Genomic DNA, 23,196 nt, shown 5'->3' with positions numbered 1-23,196 from the left:
CCAACGAAACATGTTTCGTGGTTGCGATTGGTTTATCGTACGCATCACACAACGCACTATCCATTTTTTTAATCAACTGTCTTCATTTCAGGTCCCTTCAGCGGTTGAATGACAGAACTTTCATTAATTGGAATTGTATTTAGGTTTCCACATACACGCGCGCGTGTGATGTTCGGCCTGTATCGATTTGATGGACACCAATCGATTGTGTCCAATGGACGGTTACTACAGGGAGCAATTTTTGTAATTGAAACCTCCGCCTGCTTGTCTTTGCCGTTTCGTAACACAGTAGCCATTGATGGAAAACTATTACCTAGCCACCTTGAATCAAAACGATGGATAATTTCTTTCCACGCCTCCTGGGATAATGCTTGTTATCACCCTATTCATCGTGGGACAAAACGATGGATTTCTTTCCGCGCCTGCTGGGATAATGGTTGTTATCACCCTATTCATCGTGGGACAAAAACAAACGAATCAAACTTTTAAAATTGGCACTCTAAACTACAGCCTTTATTATTGCCGGGATGTCGGTACGTTTGCAAACAGAGGTGGCGTGGCGTCTCGGAACTCGACTATCGAATCACTGGAGAGGAACGTTTATGTGTGGGGGGAGGCGAAAAAGGATAACCAAAGCTACACACTAACACGATCGGACATTTTAGTGTTACTCCTCTGCTGGTTGTGTTTTGTTTTTGTTTTACAGCCGACAACCTAGACGCGGCTCGGTGGCTTGCAGGTTGGAGTCCATTCCCAGTCGAACCAGTTGATGCAGGTACGGGTGGCGGTGCTGAACATGCCCTCGGTCGGGCAGCGGCGAGCGGTTGCGGGCGTGTTGGCAGTCTCGCACTCCCAGTAGGCGGTGGGGTCCCAGTTGTTACGGTACAAACGGTTAGTGACTTCCTCGGCATTGCAGAGCGGTTGCCCATCGGTGTCGTCACGGACGCATCCATTCTGACCGTAGGCCAGAGCAACTAACAGTGCGACAACGGCGAGAAACAGAACGGCTAAACAAGTGCGAGAGAAAGAGATACGAACACCTTTAATCCTGCACGTTGGAACTACAACAAAAATGGTATGCTTCCATACCCTTCATGGTGTTGAAAACTTTCGACGGTGCTTCTTGTTCGACCTGCGGATAGTGCTGCTAGGAATGGACCAAAGAACGATACTGAGGAATAGCACCTATCTGGCACAGTTATATATTGCAGCACTCAAATATTACCACCAGAATTACTCGGCGAATGTCGAAAAAAAAACCTCAAAAAATAGAATAACGTAACGTAAATAAAACGTTTCGGAACATCTCGATAAGATAGTGAACGCCTCCATGATACAGATAAGATCATACGCAGAGTATCAGACTGAAGATAGTAGTCACATCGCGTTGACCAGACACAGGTAGGTTAGTTACCGATCTTCTACTTCCATCGTGCTATCTTACCCACGAGAAAGTTTCGTGCGCTGCAGATAAGTTAGTATCATTTTCGCTTTATGTGTTGTTCTTCAGCGCACTGACCTTCATCTGCCAGGCTTGCAGCTGTCGGAACCGATCGTGTCTTTGATGGGAACACGCCGGAAATGCTGTTCCACCGTATCGTTGGCATCGCTGTTCCGTCGATAACCGGCGGTGAAATTTACATGCCGGCGGGATGTTATTTTTGCACTGTGACGAACTCTGGTAGCAAAATGGTAGAACACATGCTGGCCTGGAGTAAGTACGCTTGATATGAGCGGAAATTCTCAAGACAGTGACGTAAGGCACAGTCTGGTGGTACAACTTGTCACGTTTGAGGCACGCAATTACATGTTCAAGACAATTACGACAAGCATTACACACTAGCAGGTTTTACTGCGTATACTAAAATCAAGTGTCAAAGTTCAAGGACACTCTTGGCCATTGCTGGGGCCCATCAGAGCTCCAAAATCATGTCCAAATCCTCAATCTTTATAATCCGTAGTTGTCGGAAATTTTCGATTGTGTTCTCATGACTTTTTCGCTGCACACTAGATCGAGCTTTTGTTCTCCCAACTCCTGGAGGCGAAAAAGAACAAATCGAATGTTTGAATTGGTTGACTCTATTCTACAGCCTCTTTTATTGCCTGCTATTGATGGGACCTGATGTCGGGACTAGTACCCGCGGTGTTTGAACGGAGTGGAGTGGAAGAAAAAGGATAACCAAATCTACATACTAACTCGGTATTTTTCGGTGTTGCGCGATCTGCGGCGACCTAGACGCGGCTCGGTGGCTTGCAGGTTGGAGTCCATTCCCAGTCGAACCAGTTGATGCAGGTACGGGTGGCGGTGCTGAACATGCCCTCGGTCGGGCAGCGGCGAGCGGTTGCGGGCGTGTTGGCAGTCACGCACTCCCAGTAGGCGGTGGGGTCCCAGTTGTTACGGTACAGACGGGCAGTCATTTCCTGGGCATTGCAGAGCGGCTGTCCATCGGTGTCGTCACGGACACAACCCGTGACCTGACCATATGCAAGACCAACGAACAGCGCGACAACGGCAAGGAACAGAACGACTGAAGGAATGAGATATAAAGTGTTCAAAAATACCTTTATTTTTGTGGTAAAGAACTACAATGAAAGAGGTTTACTGCATACCCTTCATGTTGATGATACAGTTGAACGGTACTGGTGCTTTTTATTACGACGGAAAACTTTCTACTTGTCTACTTCCTGCTTTTAGGAATGGACCAAAGAACGACACTGAGCAGTAGTACCCATCCGGAACAACTTATATACTGCAGGACACAGATCCTATCACCAGTTCCGAGCAGATTCCTATGTGGTGAGTGTGCAAAAACCCTTTAAAAAATAGTAGGGAATTGTGAAACTATACAACTTTCGCGTACATCTCGATAAGATAGCCTCCAAACCCAACTCGATCAGATATCGAGCCAGAAAACAAGAAGATAGTGCTATGAGAAGCACCGTCCAGGAAGGTTAGTTTTCGAACCCTTCTTGGCGTTAAGTTAGTATCATTTGTCCTTTGCCCAAGCCTTCAGTACTCTGACCTTCTACAGGTATACATTTGGATAATTTGGTAGTGCAAACCTTGCTATAGAAGTATTATATCTTGTCGAGCCCGTTGTCTATAAACTGGAGAAGCAAGTATACGGATCAAGAATGATTGGCGAGTTGTTAGGTCGTACAATGTAAGATCATAGTTCATGTAGAACCGCTTGACGGATCAAGAACATTGCGAGAATGAAGGTCGGTATGTTGGCTACGATTATTGAGTTAGCTATATCAGTGCCATGTGGGTCGAGAAGTAGATGGCCAGAAACAAAAGGATAAACAGAGTGTGGTGGTCGATCTACCGTGTTGTCAGGGGTATCTGAAGCAATCTTCTTGGTTTCTTGCAATCGAATGCGTTCAGTATTCTCGTATATCCAAGCTCAGATACATGCGTTCCTAATAAACATGTATTTCAGGACACTTTATGGAGAACTTCGCTAACAGCTTCGACACCTCAACGGATACGATGTTTGGGTCATGTTATAAATATGCTGGCTTCTTACATTGTGGCACAATTAGAAGGGAAACACCGCGCACTTTTCGGCCGGGGTAAAGCAGAAATTGCACCTATCGGAGATCGGATATCAAGGTCTTTTCCGCACGACGTGCTTAGGATGCAATAGTGTTAATTATAACAAGGACAATATCCGAATTTCCGAGCCACGTTTAGAGGTGATGATGATGACTACAACCTAGGAGATCTTGGTCGGACTTTCAACGTCGGTCGGTCCAGTTGGGAGTACATTCTGATCCAGCCGTGTGTAGATCGGTGCCGCTACCACCAAACTATCGGACCAACGTCCCGGCGACAAAATCATGCTCCAACTATCCATTGTTTTTACATTTCTTTCTAAATGATTAATACACGCAATATGCTTTAGGCAGAATAATTTTATTTTTATTAAATAAATATTTCATTTGTTGCTAAATATTAATATATATTACACAATAGTTTCGCTTTCGCGTTTGTTTTGTTAAGAACGCGAACAGTATTAGCCTGACCGTGAGCTCTGTTCATTGCAAACAGGCTACCTATATTGTTACCACCATTTGCAATACTTTTCTGTTCCGTTGCAGCACATGTACAGTTTCTCTAGTAAAAAGCACAGCACAATTTTTATTGTGCATCATCAACAGTTTTTGGTGTTTCGTTCCGATGCAATAAACTATAGTTTGTTAGCTAAACAACACTTTCGCTCTGTTCTAAAGAGTTCCCTCGCTTCCGCGTGTGAATGCAATGCGTGTGAAATGACACAACTAGGTGTAATAAGTAATAGCAAAGTGAAATAGCTGCACCTTATTCTCACTTTTTTCCTAAGCAAATTAAACATTCTTACGGTTTGTGCTTTGCTTGAGCTTGAGGGAGTTTCCCATTTTATCACACTGTTTGGCTGTACCAACCTGTCCATCACTTCATCACTTGTTGTACGGAACAAAATCGCAAACGCAAGAAACTTAACAGCTATTAACAAAAAAAAAACTATACAAGTAAAACATAATAAAAGCTCTCACATATAAAAACCACCCTTGGCGGGAGGTATTTTTTGGCAAAACTATCTCCAACCCCTTGGTGATAGCTTATCGCTTATGAGCAAAAAAATCAGCAACACCAAACAACACATTCCTTGCTGTTATCGCATCGGATGGGAAAGAGGAGGGCTTGTCTATTGCAAGATAGCTAATACTTCCCCTTCTTCTGTTCCCTTCCCATCTCCCCCATCCAGCGACATTGGCTGCACAGTCTGGAATAGGCTGTATTGGTGGGGTGTTTTTTTTTCTTCACTTTTACACTGTCTTCCATAGGCTTCCGCATTTTACAACCGTTCACAGAACGTGTAGAGCAGATTACGATCGTGAAAGTGGTACACGTTATTGATGTGTCGCAGGACGCGTCCATCAATCAGCCGGCGAGCATAGTGCGTTGCATCCGTTCGATCCTTAGCCAGACCCACCTCCAACAGCCAATCGACAAAAACGCTACCATAGAATACTCGTCGATATACTTTGATGCGCCAGCTAAAAAAGAGCGAGAATGTGAATGATTATTATAATAATTAAATCAACTAGCTCCCTCAAAACACACGTACCGTATATCCTTTGCAATCGCTTTCCGACATATTTCCAAATGATGCGTTGTGAACTGATCGCAAATGTGGCGTGTTTCCGTGCTGAGTTCGGACCAGATCGGTAACTGTAGCAAGTTCGCTCCGTACCAAACCTTGCGCCAGAACTTCATCATCGGCAACAGCAACTCCCCGGTGTCGGTAATAAACACAGCCAGCACGATAATACTCTGCCCGAAGTTCAGGAACGCATCGAGAAACGTTAGCTCGACGTAAATGCCGGACATACCCTCCATTATAAGCGTCCACACGGACAGCGACAGACCGACAAACATTGAGCATAGCAGTAGGATCAGTAGCACCATGTGCCGTAGTATCTGTTGCTGGTCACCGGTCTTATCGTACTCGACTGGTTCCAACCCATCGCTGGCCTGTTCTCGGTAGCGATCGATCAACGATTGGCACTGCTGCTTACCAGCCGCCGGACAGTTAAACTGTGCCGAACACATTCCATTCGATTCGAGCGTTGGAGAACCGGGTTCGTTTACATCGTTATTGATACTGGCACCGATCGCGAGATCTTCAATGTCCACCACCGTGCGAATCGTACCGGACGAACTGCTGCAGCAGGCTCCACTTTTCCCATCGCTGCATCCACCATTTCCTACTGGCGCCTGCTCGCATCTGGTAGCTGCGGCCGGGAGGATTTCATCGTCACTCGACGTCACCGAATGGCGTCTTCGCTGGTGGATGGTAGAATTTCCACCACCCGTCAGTAGATTCACCACGGAGCTACTCGTGACGGGGCTTGTGTCTGTGTCCGGTGAGGACACCTCCCGTGAAAGAGTCAGGTATCGTTCGTGCCGTTTCTTAAAACGCTGATGCAATATCAAACAGCCTACCGTCACTATGAAGCACATTACCAACAGAAACACGGCAATGGCGGCCTGGGCATTGCCATACTGAAAACTTGGATTCCGCTTTTCCGTCGGAAGAATGTTTTTGGTGTCCAGAAAGAGAAGCAACGACACTATTATGGTCGGTAGACCCCAAGCGGCGGCAATCTGTAAATGATTTTGAATTAATAAATTTTTCGGCCACCACTACGGCCGCAATTGCGCGGCAAATAAACTCACAAAAACTGGCCACAGTTTCAGCACAAAGCAAAGGCTACGGCACTGGAGGAACAGTATCGTAATCGCAAGGAAAGCCGTCCACAGCCGACTGCTGTAACAGCCGATGGTGAAGAAGTAAAACTGAAGGTACATCTTCCAGCGGCTGTTTTGTTCCAGCGTTGACCACAGTATGACGCCCACATTGCAGATGAGCTGCGACACGAGCAAGCAGCACGTGATGCGATGCGGCATCCGTTTTACCTTGCGGGTAAGCGCGAACAGCAGCAGCGTCCAAACACCTGCAATGATAGCCACGATACTGATATCGAACGAAAACTTGTCCAGCTCATTGAGATAGTCGGCCGGTGTGAGGTTGGTAATCGTGATCATTTTAGCTGAGATGAACATCAGCGGTGCACTGATAAATGTCGATGCAACCATGCTGCTTGCAATCTGGAAGGGAAAACGGGAGACATTTAAGCATACACGGCAAGTGGCAAGGCAAAGCAACAAAAAGTAAATCTTTCCACCTACCAAATCCACATCGCGATTGTACTGTGAAGCAATCACGAAGACGCCCGGTGCAGCGGGAAAGGTACCGTACAGGAACCCGAACGTACTCAGGTCCGTCGTTTCGCTGAAGTTGGCACCGGCGTTCATGATGTTTACCGTCTGGCGTGTGATGAGCGGAAACACGAGCAGCTTCACGAGGATCAGTATCCCGGGCAGGATCAATCCCGGACCCTGGAGCGTCGAAGCCTTACCGACCATGCGCAATCCTAGCAGAAAAAGCGCGGTGGCTGAGAAAGAGTTACCCAGCGAGCGCAAAACGCTCGACAGATAAACCGGCAAACCGTTGGGAAATATTTGACCACCGATCACACCCAGCAGTGTCATGAGCAGGATCGGGTTGAAGAAAATCGATTCGACCGTTTTGATCACGACGAGCGCTTTTCCTTTGAGAATTTTTCGTCGATTCTGGGCGGCTAATTCGGGACATGTAGTTGGTGGGGGACTTGTCTCTGCGTTCGTTGACGTCTGTAATCATAAAATGAGGTGTTACTATTCAGATTTCCAAACAATGTGCATCGTTAATCGATTTAAATGCGAAAAAATACGAAACAATTTAGAAGTGAAATAAGTGCTCCGTATGCCATTGTGTGACACTGTCATTGTCACCTTTCATTTTACAGCGTACAGCAGCTGAGCAAAAACTATTTGCATAGTATCAGCAACGAAAAACACGACAATCTTTCCCATGAATGGCACAATGGAATCGTTCGATGAGAATAGTTTTAGAATTTCCCCGAAGCGTTTGCCGCACCGTTCCAATACTCACATTATTTTCTGCATTTTTGTCCTTGATTTTGGAGATCTCCATCAGTACGTATCCGATGGGGTTGAGGATGGCCAGCGAGATTGGAGCCAGAAGGTAGATGTAGGACGCATACTCGGGATGGATTTTTGAATACAGCGCCGACACTGTAATGGGAGTTGGAATGAGACGAGAGTGTAAAACCAAATTTCAAGTAAAGTAAGCGCTTAATTCCTCACCAATTGGATATCCGATGGCAAAATCATTGCTCTGGGTACAGAAGATCGCCAACAGTCCGGCCCGGCCATAGTTGACGGGTCGTGCAACCAGTAGCGAAATGATCGCTACCGACAGGAACACGATCGTCTTTGCGATCAGTATCGAAAGCAGAAAGTTCCAATTGACCGTACTCCAGTTCAGTTCAGCCAAGGAGAGGAAAATTACCGATGGAAGCGCGAACGTCCCGACGAAGGTGTTGAGACCTTTCGCTTCAAAGTTGCTGATGATATTCAAACGCCCTGCGAGATATCTGTCAAGAAAAATTATTAAGAACATTACTACTAATTCAAATTACTACCTAACGTCAAGAAAACAAAAAAGGCTCTTTGTAAGGGAAGTAACAATGATACAATTTGTGTTGAAAAAGGTCACTTTAATGTGTTTAAAGTCACGATCTTCCTTCCCCGCGAGCACTAATCATCAGAGGGCACCTTATGAATCATGCACAATCATGAACAATCTACTTCATTGCCATCAACGGGCCATCTGTGTGTCTGTGTATGTGTGTCTTTGGGGCGCTTCCTTCAAAACAACGGTATCCAAGCGAACCAAGGGCGGGCGACACACGGAAATCGGAAACGAAACGGAACCCGGCGTCGTGTTGACAGGGTAAATTGATTGCCCTAATTGAAACCGCATGTCCTCGGGGTTTTCGGTACGGCGAATCAGAGTACCCGTCGCAGCGCTCGGTGCGCTACGGTGAGTCAACGCTAAGAAGCTTAACGGATTCGGAAAGATCCATCATATTCCGGCAGGCAGCAGTCAAGGCTTTGGCCGGTCCTGTGCCGGAGCGGGTCGATGATTGGTGAAGGTATGCAACCTTGGACACGAAACACGTCTAAAATAAGGGGTTTTTGGGTTGTTCGGTTGGAATTCCCATTTCACTAGGTTCTGGAGGTGGCTCACGGGGACGATATACAATCTCTTTATCCATTAATGCAGATCGACAATTTATTTAGTGGCGTAAAGAGCTGAATTACTGACAAATTCAAATGACGCCTTTATTTATTTGCTTAGTACCAACGGACGCATCAGCAATCCAGCTGAACAACAACCCTCAATAAACCTTGAAAAGATGCAAATCTGTATGCTAATACGGCAACACGATCTTATAACAAAAAAACAACAAACTTTAGAGAAAGTATCGTCATCAATAACAATATTCCATTGGGTGCAGAGACCCTAGGGCACCGCAACGCAAGTAGCACCTAAACTGGCACACTTAATGCATTGCTCAATGCTCAACAACCTGCTAGCATGCAGATCCAATTTTTGCACACAGCTTGTATTTCGCAACGATCGGAAATGCTGCTCGTGCCATTCGCCACAACCTTCCAGATGCTTCGGCAGCGTTTAAGGGGAAACTTTTCGCCGCCTAAAATCGGCAAGTAATTAGAGGGTGTTTTGAATGAAAATGGTAATTTGCTGACATTCGCTCCAATGTTCTGTGGAGCAAAAACATTTAACTTCATGATGCCATCGTCATAATGCGCTGTGTGTACTTGAAACTGCAAAGATCAACAATAATGTTCCCATGTGTAGCCTGTTGCACATTAAACAACGGTGACAAACAGTTCTTATCGACGTGGGTTGTCGTTTCCGCTCAATGCTTTCCATCCCACAGGCAGTTGAGTGGAGATGATGAAAATCCCCCCGAGCGGTTTATCGCACTGGAGCGTAATGTCACCACAGGCAAGGGTAGGAAAACGCACGCTAGACTAGGGAAATATTTTCCACGGGATTTGCGTGCAGGAATGCAACCGTCGAGGGAGCAAGAGTGGGCGTGAAACTATGTGCAACCCACACCCACACATTGCTGCTTCCTTTGAATTTTCATCATCTGTGCGTCATTATTGGTCTATAGTGGAGAAAAATCGACATTCCTGGTGCCACGATGACGGGGAGCGCAAAGGGAAAATCGATCCTTTTCCGCCTGAGTTCCTACTATGTACTCACCCACAGATGATGATGGCAAAACACTGTATGAGCGCTGGGTAAAGATTGTCCATCGAGATCGTTGGCGTACCGTCGTCGTCGGTGTCGTCCTGCGGGCTAATGAAACCACCGCCCGTGCTGTCGTTGCGAAAGGGCACCTGGTCAAGTAGCGCTGGCAATCCAACGAGGGTGGCGATCGGTGAGTGGTGTAGTGCACTACCACCGCTACCGTTACCCACTGTCGTGAGTGTGGCATTAAGGTGTCGCATTGCTTGTGCCATCGTTGCCAACAGGCTGACGTTACTGCTGTCCGGCGAATAGTGTTGGTACATCGTGCTTTGGGGTGATATTACACCGGTGACGCCAAAGGAGCCTACTGGAGCGACCGGATTGAACAAGACCAACGGAAGTAAGGGTGTTGTTGTTTGATTTTGCTGTTAGACGAGGGCTGCTGTCGTCAGACGGGCATCGCGTATTGATTGAGTTACACCCAAAAACAAGACGAAAATCGTGAGCGTTCGTTCCACACGTCCTCAGGGGTAGTAGCACATTATTTCCTTCTATCGTCTTTTGTCACACATAGTGTTTATTCTGCAAAACAACACATGCGGCGGGCTGACTGTTTGTGTCGTTGCGTGCAGATAATACCAGGTTATGCTCACGTTGAGACGCCACACGCACAGTCTACAACAACGTGCATTGTGTCACCGTATACTACCTCGTTATGCTTCACATTCACTGTAGAGAAGAAAGAGAAACGGTTTAGCCACTATCACAAAATCACAGGATTAAACGCCGTACTTGAGTTTTTAAAACAATCTCTCTACACAGTCTAATATTTGGGATCGGAAGTCCCCCTGTAGCTAGGCCCTGTGTTACTATGCTCACACACCTGGGAAATATTTGTCACAGCCTACTACTATACTGCACGGAATCTGTTCTACTACTGTTTGGTTATGCGTGCCAATATTTATCTTCCGCTCTGCTGTGCGCAAGTTACTGCGAGCACGTTATGTATTTCGAAAGTTCCAGTCCATGACTCTGGCTGGCTGATGGCTAGAGAAAGGGAACAAGCGTCACAAAGAAGCCTGGAAGATCGGCGTGCCGTATTGCTTTCATTTAATTAAATAATCAACACTACGCGCTATCAAACATACTTGAAGCTTGACGAACGAGTGACACATAATTTGCTTGTTGGCCCCTGCCAAACCGTGCGTGAAATCGTTCCAACTTCCACGCCGCTGATAAAGGTTAGCATAGGGGGGTTATTGAACGGAGCATGAATGTACTACCGGCATTCAAGACAACGACGAATGTCTATTTGCACTGACCAGTGTAAACCTTTTGGAGTAATCTCTTTCGAACTAATCTAGTTGCCTGCTTTGCCATACTGTACACCTTTAGCTCAGTGTGGCCTTTAGCCTGAACCAGAAATCGATCCGTAAACGAACGACACGAGCGCGAACGAACCCGTTAGTAGTGGCTCTCGGAAAGGATTATCGCGAAATCTTCACAACCGTCGACCTTGAACCAATGTTTGGTTTTGCAAAAGGTTAAAGGGAACTCGCGAACCAGCTGGCGGAGACGGCAACGTACACCACACACGTTGCCATGGGATGTGGGGTAAACCTTCGCCGTGCCCCAACCCAACCAGACTGCGTCGTGTCGATAGCAACATAAACCACACAACAATAGTAACCTTTTTTATCAACAACAACGAATGCTGTTTACTTTGTCTTTTCATTCAGCCACCGATTTTCACTAAAAATAAATCACCACTGCGCACAGGACAAACAAAACTACCCACACTCACTTTAATCGGCATACGAACAGCTGATGTGATGGTGCCCTTTTCACTACGCACGAACCGATTTTCCCGCACGACTCGGTGCTGATTCCGTGGATAATGAACGTAACGATTAGCTTATTTGCTCTATTTCAGGCTAGGCGCGATCCGCCAAACTAATTGGTGTCTGGCTCTGCTGGAGACTGTGCGAGTAGAAAACGGTACAAATTGCACAACGCTGTGTATTTGCAATGCCAATAGGGGTTGCTTGTGTTTTGCGAAACACACCGTTTGACGTTTGCTCCACGAACTTATCACACCGCGTATGACAGGTGCTGTTATACTGGCCGTTATTATCATCATTATCTTCCTATTTTATTAAATGAAACAAATGTTTCCATCGTATATATATTTATAAAGGGGGAATAGATAGTTAGCCAAAACATGATGTATCAGAGCAGCATCTAGTAGAGTATTTAAATTTACGAAATTTAAAGAAGACCGTTTACAACTCAACCCAGTACGGCTATAAACGCATCACAGCTGAGATGAGGTGAGCTGTGTTTGTGTTGGTTTTTGTTGTGGTTCGCTATTTGTTGTTGGGTCGTTCAGTACAGTTGCGTACGGCGGACAGCAGCGTGAAAACACAACAAACATTTGGAGCGAAAATTTACCAGTAGCTGGCGCGTTACGTACGGCCTCCTCCAACCATGAAGGCTCGCCAAATTGCCCGCAGTAGAATCCGAGAGCAGGAGCTTAATCCAGTGTTTCACTTTCAAGACAAGCAGGAAGACAATCAGATACTTACACGCGCCAGAATAAAACAGGCGCTGAAAAGTGGTGTATTGAATCTGTCCGGCAAAGGATTGGCGACAGGTATGTACGCTGTACATCTGCACATTGCACACACCAAGGTTAAATAATCCGACGCAGTGCAATAACCATTTCATGGCTCGTCGAAGCGCCGGTTGCATCATCGGTGTTGTGAGATCGATGACAAAACATGGTTCCCCAGCTGTGGCGCGCACTAACCGAAACCACTTACGTTCCGGCTGGATGAATTTTGGTCGTGATTTACATTGCGCGCCATTGCCGGGGCCGACAAATTAGAAGTGAACTGCGCACCCTGTCGGGAAGATATCGTTTTCATCATCTGGAGCGCTTCTCTCCACGCAGCTTCCCTCGGAAGTGACCTTCGATTCATCCTACCAGATCGAAGGTAGTATCCATCCCCAAATAGTGATTTCACGTTTCACTGATTCGGAACACATTCGACTAACGATGAAGGTGGTATCGTTGGTGTACACTTGCGACCAATCCACCAGTCCACTGGCGCTCTCCAACGGGAATCCAACGGTTTTGTCGTAACACGTCCTAAAGCAAGATTATTGATTGGCGACGTTTAATTCATTTGTTCCGTTCGAAAGCATCGGCCACCGACGGTGTATCGGATACTGCTGCATCGATCGATTGCGGAGAGAAGCACATCTAACAAGTTAGTAACAGAACAGTGCTCGGTGGCAATGAGACGAACGAGAACTCACATTCCCTATCCTAAGCGCCGCTATCGGAAAATTCGTGGTAACAATGTGAAACGTGCTTTGTTGAGGGTTTTAACTTTAATATGCTTATTGCACTTTAAAATAGCTTTTCAGGAAATCCTATTAAAACGGTTTTTACTTTTGTTTTACTTTTTCCACAAAACAGTGCCCGAAAAAGTGTGGAATCTTAGCGATTCGGATGAAAATGAGAAGGAAGTACGGTACGATCTGGATCGGTCGAATGAGGAGGAAAGCTGGTGGAACCAAAAGTCACTTACAACGCTGGATCTAAGCTCCAACACGCTCACCACGATCAGCGACAACATACAGAATCTGGCCGATCTTACCGTGTTGAATGTAAGAGACCGTTCGCTCTACTTTTAGCTTCTCCATTAACCAATTTAACACCAAACCAAAATTAATTCAACTCCATTCACAAACAACAGCTTCAAGATAATGCATTAACAAGCTTACCGAACAGCATCGGGACGTTAACCAAGCTAACGAAGCTCAGCGTCAGCCGCAACAAGCTGACCGAGCTGCCGGAAAGCTTCTTCCAGCTGAAGGAGCTGCAACATCTGAACCTTTCGCACAATGAGTTTCCCGAGATGAATCCCAACATAAGCGATCTAATCATGCTTGAAACATTGGTAAGCTTTTTGGTTAGAGGGTGGGCTTGAAGATCCACAGAAAAAATTAGTGTTGGGTCTAATGAATGTTATGAAAAGAGTCTGCAGTTATTCTCAAACCATGAATCATGCTTGATCATGACCCTCATAGATTCCCGAATTCTCAAAGATTCTCCGGATTCCCGAAGATTTACGAGACCTCAATGAACCTTTGAGAACTCATAACTCTTTGAGCACTAATGCATCTTCATAACAAACATTCAAAGTAATGACCCTGATTGATTCAGATTAATTGATTCATGAATCGGAATCTGTGTCACTCAACACTACAAACAACATCATATCGTATGCTCTAAAACGTAACCCCTTTTGGTAGGATGTTTCCTTCAATAGCATTAACGGTTTGCCGGGTGGCGTTGGGTTCCTAGTAAGGATGCAACAATTAACGCTGAATAATAATCACCTAACGGAACTACCGAACGATATTGTCAATTTACGCAGTAAGTAATAAAAAAAATCATTCCAAGTTTTTTCATAATCTCTAATACTTCTTCTTCGAATTGTCAGAACTCCAAAAGCTTGATCTTGCCAAGAACGATCTGAAGAAGCTGCCTCCCGTAATGGGTGAACTGCGCCGACTGGAATGTTTGTACGTGCAGCATAACGACATCGACGAGTTGCCCGATTTTACCGGCTGCGAAGCACTGAAAGAGTTGCACATATCGAACAATTTCATTAAAACCTTGCCGGCAGATTTTTGCGAAAATCTCCCCCAGCTGAAAGTGCTCGATTTGCGCGACAACAAGATCGAACGGTTGCCGGACGAGATTGCGCTGCTTGCCAGCTTGACGCGATTAGATTTATCGAACAATACGATCAGCAGTTTGCCCTCGTGTCTATCCACGTTGGCTCATCTCGTTAGCCTGCAGGTGGAAGGCAACCCTATCCGTTCGATTCGGCGCGACGTAATCCAGTGTGGTACGCAGCGCATTCTGAAGACATTGCGCGAGAGGGATGGAACGAAAGGAAAGGTGGAAGCGAAACCGGGAACGACCGTGGTGAAAAATACCCTATTCTCCGAGGGCAGCACCTTTCCAGATGTGTACCAGATGCGCAAGGGTCGTGCGCTGATCGTATGCTCGAAGGGATTGATCGACATTCCGGAGGCGGTGTTTCTTGATGCGCTCGAAGCTTGCGTGTACAATGTGGATATAAGCAAGAACAAGCTAACATCTGTACCGTCTGGGTGAGGAGAACTACCGTAGCTCTATTTCCGAATCAACCCAACTAATCGATTCCTGTGTTATCTTCTAGCATTACGCATTTATCGTCTCTGCTAACTGAGCTGAACGTTAGCTTCAACTTACTTCAGACCGTACCGGCCTTCTTTTCGCAATTCGAAAAGATCAGCTATCTGAATCTGTCGAACAACCAGATGCCCGATTTGCCGGAAGTGGTTGGACTGCTTGTGACGCTGCGCGAACTTAACGTCGTCAGCAACCAGCTCAAACGCATACCGGACTGCGTGTACGAGCTGAGAGGGTTGGAAATCTTTCTTGCCAATGGTAATCAAATCGAGGAAATAGACGCGTCCGAGAACGGGCTCGGAGCGCTCAAGCGGTTAGCCACACTGGATTTGGCCAACAACAACATCAAGCACGTACCGCCAATTCTGGGCACGTTGAAGAACATCACGTAAGTAATCAAATTCTTCAACGCATTAGCACCCTTCTAACCGTTGCGTGCAATCCTTTACAGCACGCTGGAACTGATCGGGAACAGTTTCCGCCAGCCACGGCATCAGATTTTGGAAAAGGGAACGGAATCGATCATGTCCTACCTCAGGGATCGTATCCCTCAGTGAGGACGTTATGGAAATAACAGGAGCACAAATTGGGTTGGTTTTACATGCGCCAAGCGCCATATTTTGCGACATTATTCTTGCAGCTTTTTCGCAATACTACTAGCAATGCTTACACCGTCGCACGCATTTGCAGGCCATACTCGGGAGATACAATATAAGATTGTGTAACGAATACCAAAACAATTTAATAAAAATACTTATTTTACACTACAACCAACAGGTAATGCAGTATTGCTTTTATTGCTTCCACGAATTTATTGCCATATCTTGAACAGTTTCAACAACTTCAAACCCCATCGTTTCGGTGGTTCGCGCGATGGCAGACGTTAACAGTTCCAACAACTTGTAAAGTAATCAAATGAACAGTAAACGCAATACGTCAAAAAAAGAAGCAATCGCAGTCCGTTGAGTTTGTGTCCATGGTACGATCGGTACACAAACCCATGAGTAAACCCAGCTTAGGGAAAGAAAAACCCAGAATGTTTGAAATAATTAGGGGTAGGAAAGAGAGGAGGGTGTACATGGAAGGGGGTGACGCAGAGTACGACAAGATCGATCTGATGTTCATTTCACACCAAGCTAAAGCCTTGAGTTTGTTGAATTGCCTGTTGCAATTTGTACTTGAGCTTCTCCTTCGTTTGGTACTGAGGTAGATCGAGCAGATTAAAGCAGGTGTGTGCCACCGGCAGAAACTTGTCGTCCGGTGTCGGTTGAATGTATATCTGCAAAAGAGTACGAAAATTAATTACGATTCAGCTAAGTCTAGGGCTATTCCTTTTCTATCAGCTCTACACTTACCTTGATCGCTTTCATGCCCATGATCGGTATACGATCACAGCCGGTAAGGAAAAGTAGAAACTTTTTCTTCTCTTCCAGTGGCAACTCGTGAAATACCTCCCAAAACCATCGTATCTGCAAAATAAGAATAAAGCGAAAATGCTTACCGGCTAGTTGCTTTCTACCAGAATTACGTGCACTTACCGTCTGATCACTGCACTTGTAGCCGTTCTTGTACTCGGCATTTTCCTCTAACGCTACCCAATCGTACTCTTCATTTCCTACCACCACCGACATCAGCTCGTATGCTTTGAATAGCTTCAGCACGCGACCACCGCACACGCGCATAAAGCCGGCGTGAAACGATCGGAATGACTTCTCCACCGATTTGTTGAACACGTAGTCAATGTACAGCTGGACGAACTCTTGTCTGAAAGACGAACGGAACCGTTAGAGTAAATACACCGACCAAAAAAAAACATCTTCTAACGAGTAACTTACTTGTTCGATTGCGTTAATCGAATGTTTTCGCCGTCCGGTTTTAGCGGAATGGTCTGAATTTCTCCGAAATAGTCCCGCGTGATGGTAAAGGACAGACCGAACACCTCCTCCAGATCCGCCCCATCGTAATCCAGTATGTTTTGCATCGAGTTTGCCACCATCGGGGCTAAATCTTGCAGATCCTTCATGTCAACCTCCTCACCCAACAGCTTCTTGTACAGCGCGAGCGGAAACGGTAGGGCGATGATCGTGAAGTTATAGATCGCCAGCCCGCACAGTATGCCGATCAGGGCGAACATGCTATCATCGTTATCGAAGTAATCCTCCGTAAACCAGATCGTGCGTGAATCGTCGAACGATTTAAACATACCGTACTTCGGATCGAGAATGTCCCGCAGCAGCAGCATGAAAAACTCCTTCCGCACACCCCCCGCATCTTCCGCCTCCTCACCGCAGAACTTTATCTTGATCGGTTTCTTCAGATCGCTCGCCGCATAGTGCGACAGCTCGCGGATCGTATCCTGTACAATATTTTCGCGCGTCACGTTCAGCACAATGTACTGCGAGGCGGAACTGGGCATCGGAGAACACAGCATCGACAGCAGATTAACCGTCGCAGCACTCTGCATCGCTTGGTACATTTGCAGCATCTGATCAGTCTGTAGCAGCAACATCTTGGCAGCGGCATTGAAGATGAACGGATAGTTACAGAGCGAAAACGTTACCCCGTTCGTGTCCGTCGTCCACCGCATGTAGTCCTGCCGGATGTCGACCAGATCGTCAATCTCGTTGATGTGGAACTGCTCGTACGGTAGCTTCTGCGTGCGCTTGTGGTGATTGATCCAGTACAGCACCGCTATTATGTCCAGCATGGCGGCCAGATGCGGATCGTACCGGACCTCCTGCTTGTTCGTCGTACCAACCACACGCGGGAGCTTAAAGTTGATCATGTACAGGATGACGCTCTTAAAATTTTCCACCATACGCTCGAAGTATTCCTTCGATTGGTTACCCCACCAGTTCACCACGATTTCATACGCGTTTTTCGCCAGCTTTAGCACCGATTGGCAGAACGGTGAGTGGAGCTTTTGGTAGTGTTTCGGGTTGATAAACTCATGGTACAGTGGCAACACCAGATAAATCCGCAACGTTTCTACGTCGGCCGGTGAAGGCGTTAAGGCACCGAGCAAGTCTGATTCGATCGAATCGCGAATCAGCTGGCGGATTGATTCGCGTTCAATCTTCCGTATCTCATCGAACGTTTCCTCTGCCGCGTCCATATCCACGCCCGGGTGTTTCGAAGTGCAGCAAAAGTGTTGCTCGTTTGGCATCAGTAGTGAACCGTTCATACAAGCCAACGATTTGAAGATCGTCTCCACCGACGACATCAGATCGAGCTCGACCGTTTGTTCTGGTTCAATGTTTGCTAACTCCCGTCCGATTTCTGGCGACAAGGAAAGAATCTGCGTGCTCTTGCTGTTTTTTTAACAACGGGATATAAAAGATAATGATAAACAAACATGCACAAAAGCACACAAAAAAACCTCTCCCCTCCAAAATACTCACTCATAAACACGGAAATCGGCAGGATCGTCGTTCCCCAACGCCGAAACAAAGCACTGATCGCCACCGGAAAATATGCGGCTAACAGTTATTTGGGTTTCATCACAGCCTGACGGTTCAAATTCTGTTTTGAACTGTAATACAACGTAATATTAGTAGCGTCAAAAGGAACCACCCGTCGTCACTTACCCATGGTCCACGAACAATCTGTGGAGTGTTAAAGTTGCCTAACATTCCTATCCCTAGCTGACCGACACCGCTAAGCCCGAATCCGTATATCTTCCCACGGGAAGGCACAAACGCCAGCGTATGTCTTCGGCCGCATGCAATCTGCGTTATTTTACTGCCCATCAGCTCAAACACCTTCCGGGGCAGTATCTCGTTGCTACAGCTACCATGTCCCAGTTGGCCGAACGTTCCTGCACCACATGTAAACACACCTCCTTCGTTGGTGAGAAATACGGAAAAATCATCACCACAGCTGATGTAACGGACGCCCAAGCTGCGAAGGGTACGCAACTGTGTCGGATAGCAGCGCGAATTTAGGTCGTTCAGTCCGAGCTGGCCGAAAGTGTTTTTACCCCAGCCGAAAATTGCACCCGATCTGCAAAAACAATCAGTTGCCTTGATGTTCTATGCTTACTTGGATAGAGACCTTATTCTATGCTTACTTGGATACAGCAAAACTATGATTTCCACCACAGGCGATAAAAGCAATCGGTACACCGGTCAACGATTTTACCAACGTGGGCATAGGAACCTTCTCATTCGTGGTACCAATGCCAAGCTGTCCGTAGGAGTTCGAACCCCAACCATACAGTTCGCCATTGTTTGTTAGCGCAAGGCAATGGTAATGGCCGGAAGCGATCTGCACGATGTGCTTTGCACCGATCGCCTTTATCATGCGTGGTGTTGGCTGACGTCCATTTTCCGTATCGTGTCCCAGCTGACCGACTGCATTTGAGCCCCAGCTGAACACCTGACCCCAGTTCGTTAGGGCGAGCGAGTGGGCCGTCCCACAGCTGATACGCGTTATGATATAATTCTCCAGCGATGCCAACAGTTCTGAAATGGATAACGAAAAGGATTAGCATGTTTTCTACATCCCAGCAATCATTTAAAAAATGCCTTCGGTTAACGTTAAGAAAAGGAAAGAAGGAATCGTACAATCGACAACAAAGCAGTGTGTGTTTAGTCCCAATAATTAGAGTGCACGGGAATGGTAGAACAGAAGAATTTGGGCCAACACAAAATCGGAATGATGATACGGTGATAGAATAGTTACATACTAAATCTGGACATACGTGGCCTTTTGTTCGGTAGCGTGTCCGTATCGTGGCCAAGCTGACCGTGGTCATTGTTCCCGCAGGCGTACATTTTGCCCTCTTTCGTGAGGAACAGCGTGTGTGTGGTTCCGCAGGCCGCCTGGGTCACATCTTCCGCGTGTGACCACTCCATCTTTCGTGGGACTAATACCTAAACGTGTAAAACACCGGAAGATCCATCGATTGCGATCAGTAATGACGTTGGACTGTAGCAGGAGGCTTGTTTTCTCACCTGTTCCTCCTCAATCCCACCGAGACCGAGCTCACCGTGGGTTGTATTACCCCAGCAGTAGACAGCCATGTTGTTGTGCTGTTAGTAGAGTAAACCAACCTACGCAAGAAGAGAAAGTATAATTAACATTAGCAACGGTTCATTCGCCATAAGCTTTTAACCACAATACGGCTGAATGCACCTACAAGTATCAGATATAAAGGAATTATCAACTTCTAAATAAAACTACTTTTTCTTCTATACTACACACGCAAAAATTTATGTGTATTGCATCGGAATTTGTTGGGGTCTCCCAAAGCACGACAAACTTCGTGAACCGAAACGTCTAGAACATTCACCGTCGTCAAAAGATAAACACAACCGCACGATGACTTTACGCTAATTAACCGCAACAGAAAGAGATACTGCTGTTATTGCCAAAAACAAAAAGCTGGATAGCTGGATGGAGAATGATATGCTGCATTCGCATAATGCACTTTTGTCAATGAAAAACAATGTTCGACCCCATTTTGGCTCACCTTCCACTTCCAGCATGCACACAACACGGGCTTCTCTCTCAGCGCGCTGATTTTCTCATGTAATTGCTATACGACGATGTTCGAAGATTTCCTTTCATGGGGCGCGTTTCTTCACGATTCACGTGGATCCAGCTGCGTGAGGTAAACACACCATTAGTTCAGCTAATTTGGAAAGCGATTTCGACTGCTCTTCGGATTGACAACAATAACGCACTTTTTTCTCGGAAGGAATTGCATCCGGAATCATACTGCGGTGTAGTGTGTATGTGTGCGAATGAGGCTTTGGTCTAGAAACGACCAGCATAAATGTCAGCTCGTACGTCATATATTTGTCGACGATTGCAAATAACAAACTCGTAGTGGTTTCAATTGAAAATAAATCATCACTCAATTAAAAGCTTATTTTGCTAAGCTCGTTTCATTTCCACGCACTTTTCCGCCAATTATTTTGTGCAAATCTGTATTTTTCCTTACTTTTAGTTTGAATAATCGAACGTACGGTTATAAACGGAGCGCGCGCATTCCGTACCGCTCGTCGAGCCTGTGGTTCATCGATTGTTGTGCTGCAGGTGTTGCAGCATGTTTACTTTTTCGTTCGCTCAAATTACCGCCAAAACTGGAAAATCGTTCAAGCACACGCGCATACGCAGAGAAAAACGGTTTCTTTCAAACGGGAATGGAAACGGTTACGTCCGGGGCATTTTTTATCAATTTATATTACAAATTGATTATCTATTTAATAAGATAATGGTAATAAATCGCCTTGCTCTTCCCACGATAATCAATAATAACGTAGCATAAGCAACAAAATCCAACAATTATATCGCGTTCGCGTGGAATATTAGGTTCGCTTTTAATCCTACAACAAAACAAAGACAAAATAACATCCCTTTAAAGAAACAGCTCTCGTTCTGTATCGCAACGCAACCGATTTTGATCGTAACGAATCACAGTCATATTTACTTCGCTTTCCTATTGATTTATGTTCGATTTGTTTAACTGATGCTGCTACTGCTCCGACTCTGATCTGCTTTTGCTTCATGGACGGTTGTGTCTGTGTGTCGGTATTTGTATGCCAGAAGTACATAAACGAGGTGGTATAACAACATTTGCTTCGCGGGGGGTTTTTTCCTACTCACTTGGCGCTCCAAAAAGGGCTCCCTAACTTGCCATTATCGACCTGCGGTTGTGCGCGTTCTGCGTGAAATCGCTGCGTCTTTCACACATTTATCTACCATTTATTGGTGCACCTGACTAGAAGACCAGGCAATGGAAAGGGAAAGGAAGAGTATAGAAAAAATGAATTACAAACAACAATCTATCCTACCGTGTGTTGGAATGATATCTTTGATGTAGAGGTATGTATTAGGACTTACAGTACAAACTATCATTTTTTGCAGTAGTATTCGCTGTTCGCATTGAAAGTGGATAGTTAAACAAGTTGAACTTTCAATTATTCACACACACACGGTACAAAGAACCTTCTGCTGGTGATTGGCAAACGGATGAAGCTGCTTCCCATCAACCTGGGAACAGTTTCGCGAACGTGTTCTTGCGGCACAACCATTTTAGGAGTTCGTTTCTCCATTTGCCGATGCTTATCAACGGCCGAACAACCTGATTTTCTGTTCACCTTTGCGCTAAACGCAACCAACTGCTTACAGCCTAAGAATGTTTGAGGATAACTTTGTGATCTACTAGAAACGCATTGTAAACATTATCATCGTATCATAATCCTGCCACCAATGGTCTATTAAATTGCTTAATTTGTCTATACGCCAGCGGAACCGAATACTATCCCGCTCTGGCTAAATCTAATCACCATGCGTGTAACCACGGTGGCATTAATGCAGCGTATGTGTATGGAACTTACGTGTACTTTTTAAAATGGTCTACTATCATTCAAGTTTCAGTTTCACTCTACATTTGGTTTACTTTCCTAGTCTCTATCGCCCCCCCCCCCTTCCCCGATGGCAATGTATCGCTTGTGGTGGGCATTCATCCCAAGTCATCCACCGTTTTGTTTGTTCCGTGTTCGGATCACTATTTACTCTAAATACGCAGTAGCGTCTAAGAATTGGTTCATTGCTTATCGTTCCATAATCAGCATACAGCTCTTGTGTCAAGTGTTTTCGACGCCTTTGCTTGTTGATGCCTGATATGAGTTTGTTCAAATGTCTAATTGATCGTGCTACTAACTATGGTACATAAGTAGGTTAAGTCACCCTGAACCGTCTTCCTATAATCAAGAGAACCAACAATAACAACAAAAAACGGAACGAAGCTCACGATTCTGGCGTAACTGAAGATATTCGTGTGTTTTTGCATACCACCATGCAAGGAGTGGCGAGAACTTAATAAAGTTTTGGCACGAATGTGTTTTTTCTTGCTTCGTTTTCTGCTTCTTCCACTATCAACTATGTTTGGAATGCAAATTAGCTAAATATAAATTCTACAATCATTGGATCAGTACATCTGAATCGATATTTTGTAAACAATATATCAACAAGCATCAACCAATCGGTACACACATACAGCTAACAAAAATAATACAACTTTCATCCCATCTCGTGCGGTTCGCATAACACAGCACATACGGTAGGAGTACTCAGTTCCCGTAATGGTATGGTAACTTAAAATATAAAGACGCACAACAACGCACTCACATACAAAACACCCAAAAAGGCGCAATGTTGCGCCACAACAGTATTGCACACAGAATCCCA

General features: G+C 45.7%; 5 protein-coding genes across 6 annotated transcripts; 1 reads left to right on the top strand and 4 right to left on the bottom strand.

Moving 5' to 3' along the window:
* Positions 1-714: 714 nt before the first annotated feature.
* Positions 715-1,096, bottom strand: LOC128712925 (uncharacterized). The gene is made up of 2 exons (XM_053807790.1): positions 1,090-1,096; positions 715-1,007 (listed from the first exon to the last, which is right to left on the bottom strand). The coding sequence occupies exons 1-2, from the start codon at positions 1,094-1,096 to the stop codon at positions 715-717; spliced, it is 300 nt and encodes a 99-aa protein (XP_053663765.1).
* A 1,136-nt stretch (positions 1,097-2,232) lies between these two features.
* LOC128712924 (uncharacterized) lies at positions 2,233-2,617 on the bottom strand. Its single transcript, XM_053807789.1, has 2 exons — positions 2,611-2,617; positions 2,233-2,528 (listed from the first exon to the last, which is right to left on the bottom strand). The coding sequence occupies exons 1-2, from the start codon at positions 2,615-2,617 to the stop codon at positions 2,233-2,235; spliced, it is 303 nt and encodes a 100-aa protein (XP_053663764.1).
* A 2,224-nt stretch (positions 2,618-4,841) lies between these two features.
* Positions 4,842-10,066, bottom strand: LOC128711891 (integral membrane protein GPR155). The gene is made up of 7 exons (XM_053806779.1): positions 9,756-10,066; positions 7,760-8,049; positions 7,545-7,687; positions 6,740-7,243; positions 6,227-6,658; positions 5,115-6,154; positions 4,842-5,043 (listed from the first exon to the last, which is right to left on the bottom strand). The coding sequence occupies exons 1-7, from the start codon at positions 10,064-10,066 to the stop codon at positions 4,842-4,844; spliced, it is 2,922 nt and encodes a 973-aa protein (XP_053662754.1).
* Positions 10,067-12,230: 2,164 nt separating this feature from the next.
* LOC128716014 (leucine-rich repeat-containing protein 40) lies at positions 12,231-15,554 on the top strand. The gene is made up of 7 exons (XM_053810938.1): positions 12,231-12,396; positions 13,228-13,418; positions 13,508-13,711; positions 14,067-14,190; positions 14,258-14,936; positions 15,005-15,385; positions 15,449-15,554. Exons 1-7 carry the CDS (start codon positions 12,231-12,233, stop codon positions 15,552-15,554), a joined length of 1,851 nt encoding a protein of 616 aa, XP_053666913.1.
* A 569-nt stretch (positions 15,555-16,123) lies between these two features.
* On the bottom strand, positions 16,124-20,021 carry LOC128711411 (probable E3 ubiquitin-protein ligase HERC4). Of its 2 annotated transcripts, none has more exons than XM_053806282.1 (9): positions 19,953-20,021; positions 19,685-19,871; positions 19,067-19,460; positions 18,581-18,999; positions 18,399-18,519; positions 16,833-18,308; positions 16,536-16,761; positions 16,353-16,466; positions 16,124-16,276 (listed from the first exon to the last, which is right to left on the bottom strand). In XM_053806282.1, the coding sequence occupies exons 1-9, from the start codon at positions 20,019-20,021 to the stop codon at positions 16,124-16,126; spliced, it is 3,159 nt and encodes a 1,052-aa protein (XP_053662257.1). The 2 variants fall into 2 exon arrangements, with proteins under 2 accessions (XP_053662257.1, XP_053662256.1); XM_053806281.1 differs by having other exon boundaries at positions 18,399-18,529; positions 18,585-18,999.
* Between the last annotated feature and the right edge of the window lie 3,175 nt (positions 20,022-23,196).

The sequence above is a fragment of the Anopheles marshallii genome, chromosome 3, assembly GCF_943734725.1.
Source record: "Anopheles marshallii chromosome 3, idAnoMarsDA_429_01, whole genome shotgun sequence".
Classification (NCBI taxonomy): domain Eukaryota; kingdom Metazoa; phylum Arthropoda; class Insecta; order Diptera; family Culicidae; genus Anopheles; species Anopheles marshallii.
The sequence above is the reverse complement of the archived record's forward strand: the minus strand, read 5'-3'. Positions and strand labels throughout refer to the sequence as shown.

What these genes read in the sequence shown, in the direction of transcription:
- LOC128711891 (XM_053806779.1), bottom strand. Translation starts at nt 10,066, where the DNA reads ATGTACCAACACTATTCGCCGGACAGCAGTAACGTCAGCCTGTTGGCA. An exon ending in ACAAAAATGCAGAAAATAAT is followed by an intron (nt 7,244 to 7,544) that starts GTGAGTATTGGA and finishes TTATGATTACAG; the next exon opens with ACGTCAACGAACGCAGAGAC. An exon ending in TGAAACTGTGGCCAGTTTTT is followed by an intron (nt 6,155 to 6,226) that starts GTGAGTTTATTT and finishes AATCATTTACAG; the next exon opens with ATTGCCGCCGCTTGGGGTCT.
- LOC128716014 (XM_053810938.1), top strand. Translation starts at nt 12,231, where the DNA reads ATGAAGGCTCGCCAAATTGCCCGCAGTAGAATCCGAGAGCAGGAGCTT. An exon ending in CTAACATCTGTACCGTCTGG is followed by an intron (nt 14,937 to 15,004) that starts GTGAGGAGAACT and finishes GTTATCTTCTAG; the next exon opens with CATTACGCATTTATCGTCTC. An exon ending in GGCACGTTGAAGAACATCAC is followed by an intron (nt 15,386 to 15,448) that starts GTAAGTAATCAA and finishes AATCCTTTACAG; the next exon opens with CACGCTGGAACTGATCGGGA.
- LOC128711411 (XM_053806281.1), bottom strand. Translation starts at nt 20,021, where the DNA reads ATGGCTGTCTACTGCTGGGGTAATACAACCCACGGTGAGCTCGGTCTC. An exon ending in GCCACGTATGTCCAGATTTA is followed by an intron (nt 19,461 to 19,684) that starts GTATGTAACTAT and finishes TATCCATTTCAG; the next exon opens with AACTGTTGGCATCGCTGGAG. An exon ending in CGATTAACGCAATCGAACAA is followed by an intron (nt 16,762 to 16,832) that starts GTAAGTTACTCG and finishes TTCGTCTTTCAG; the next exon opens with ACAAGAGTTCGTCCAGCTGT.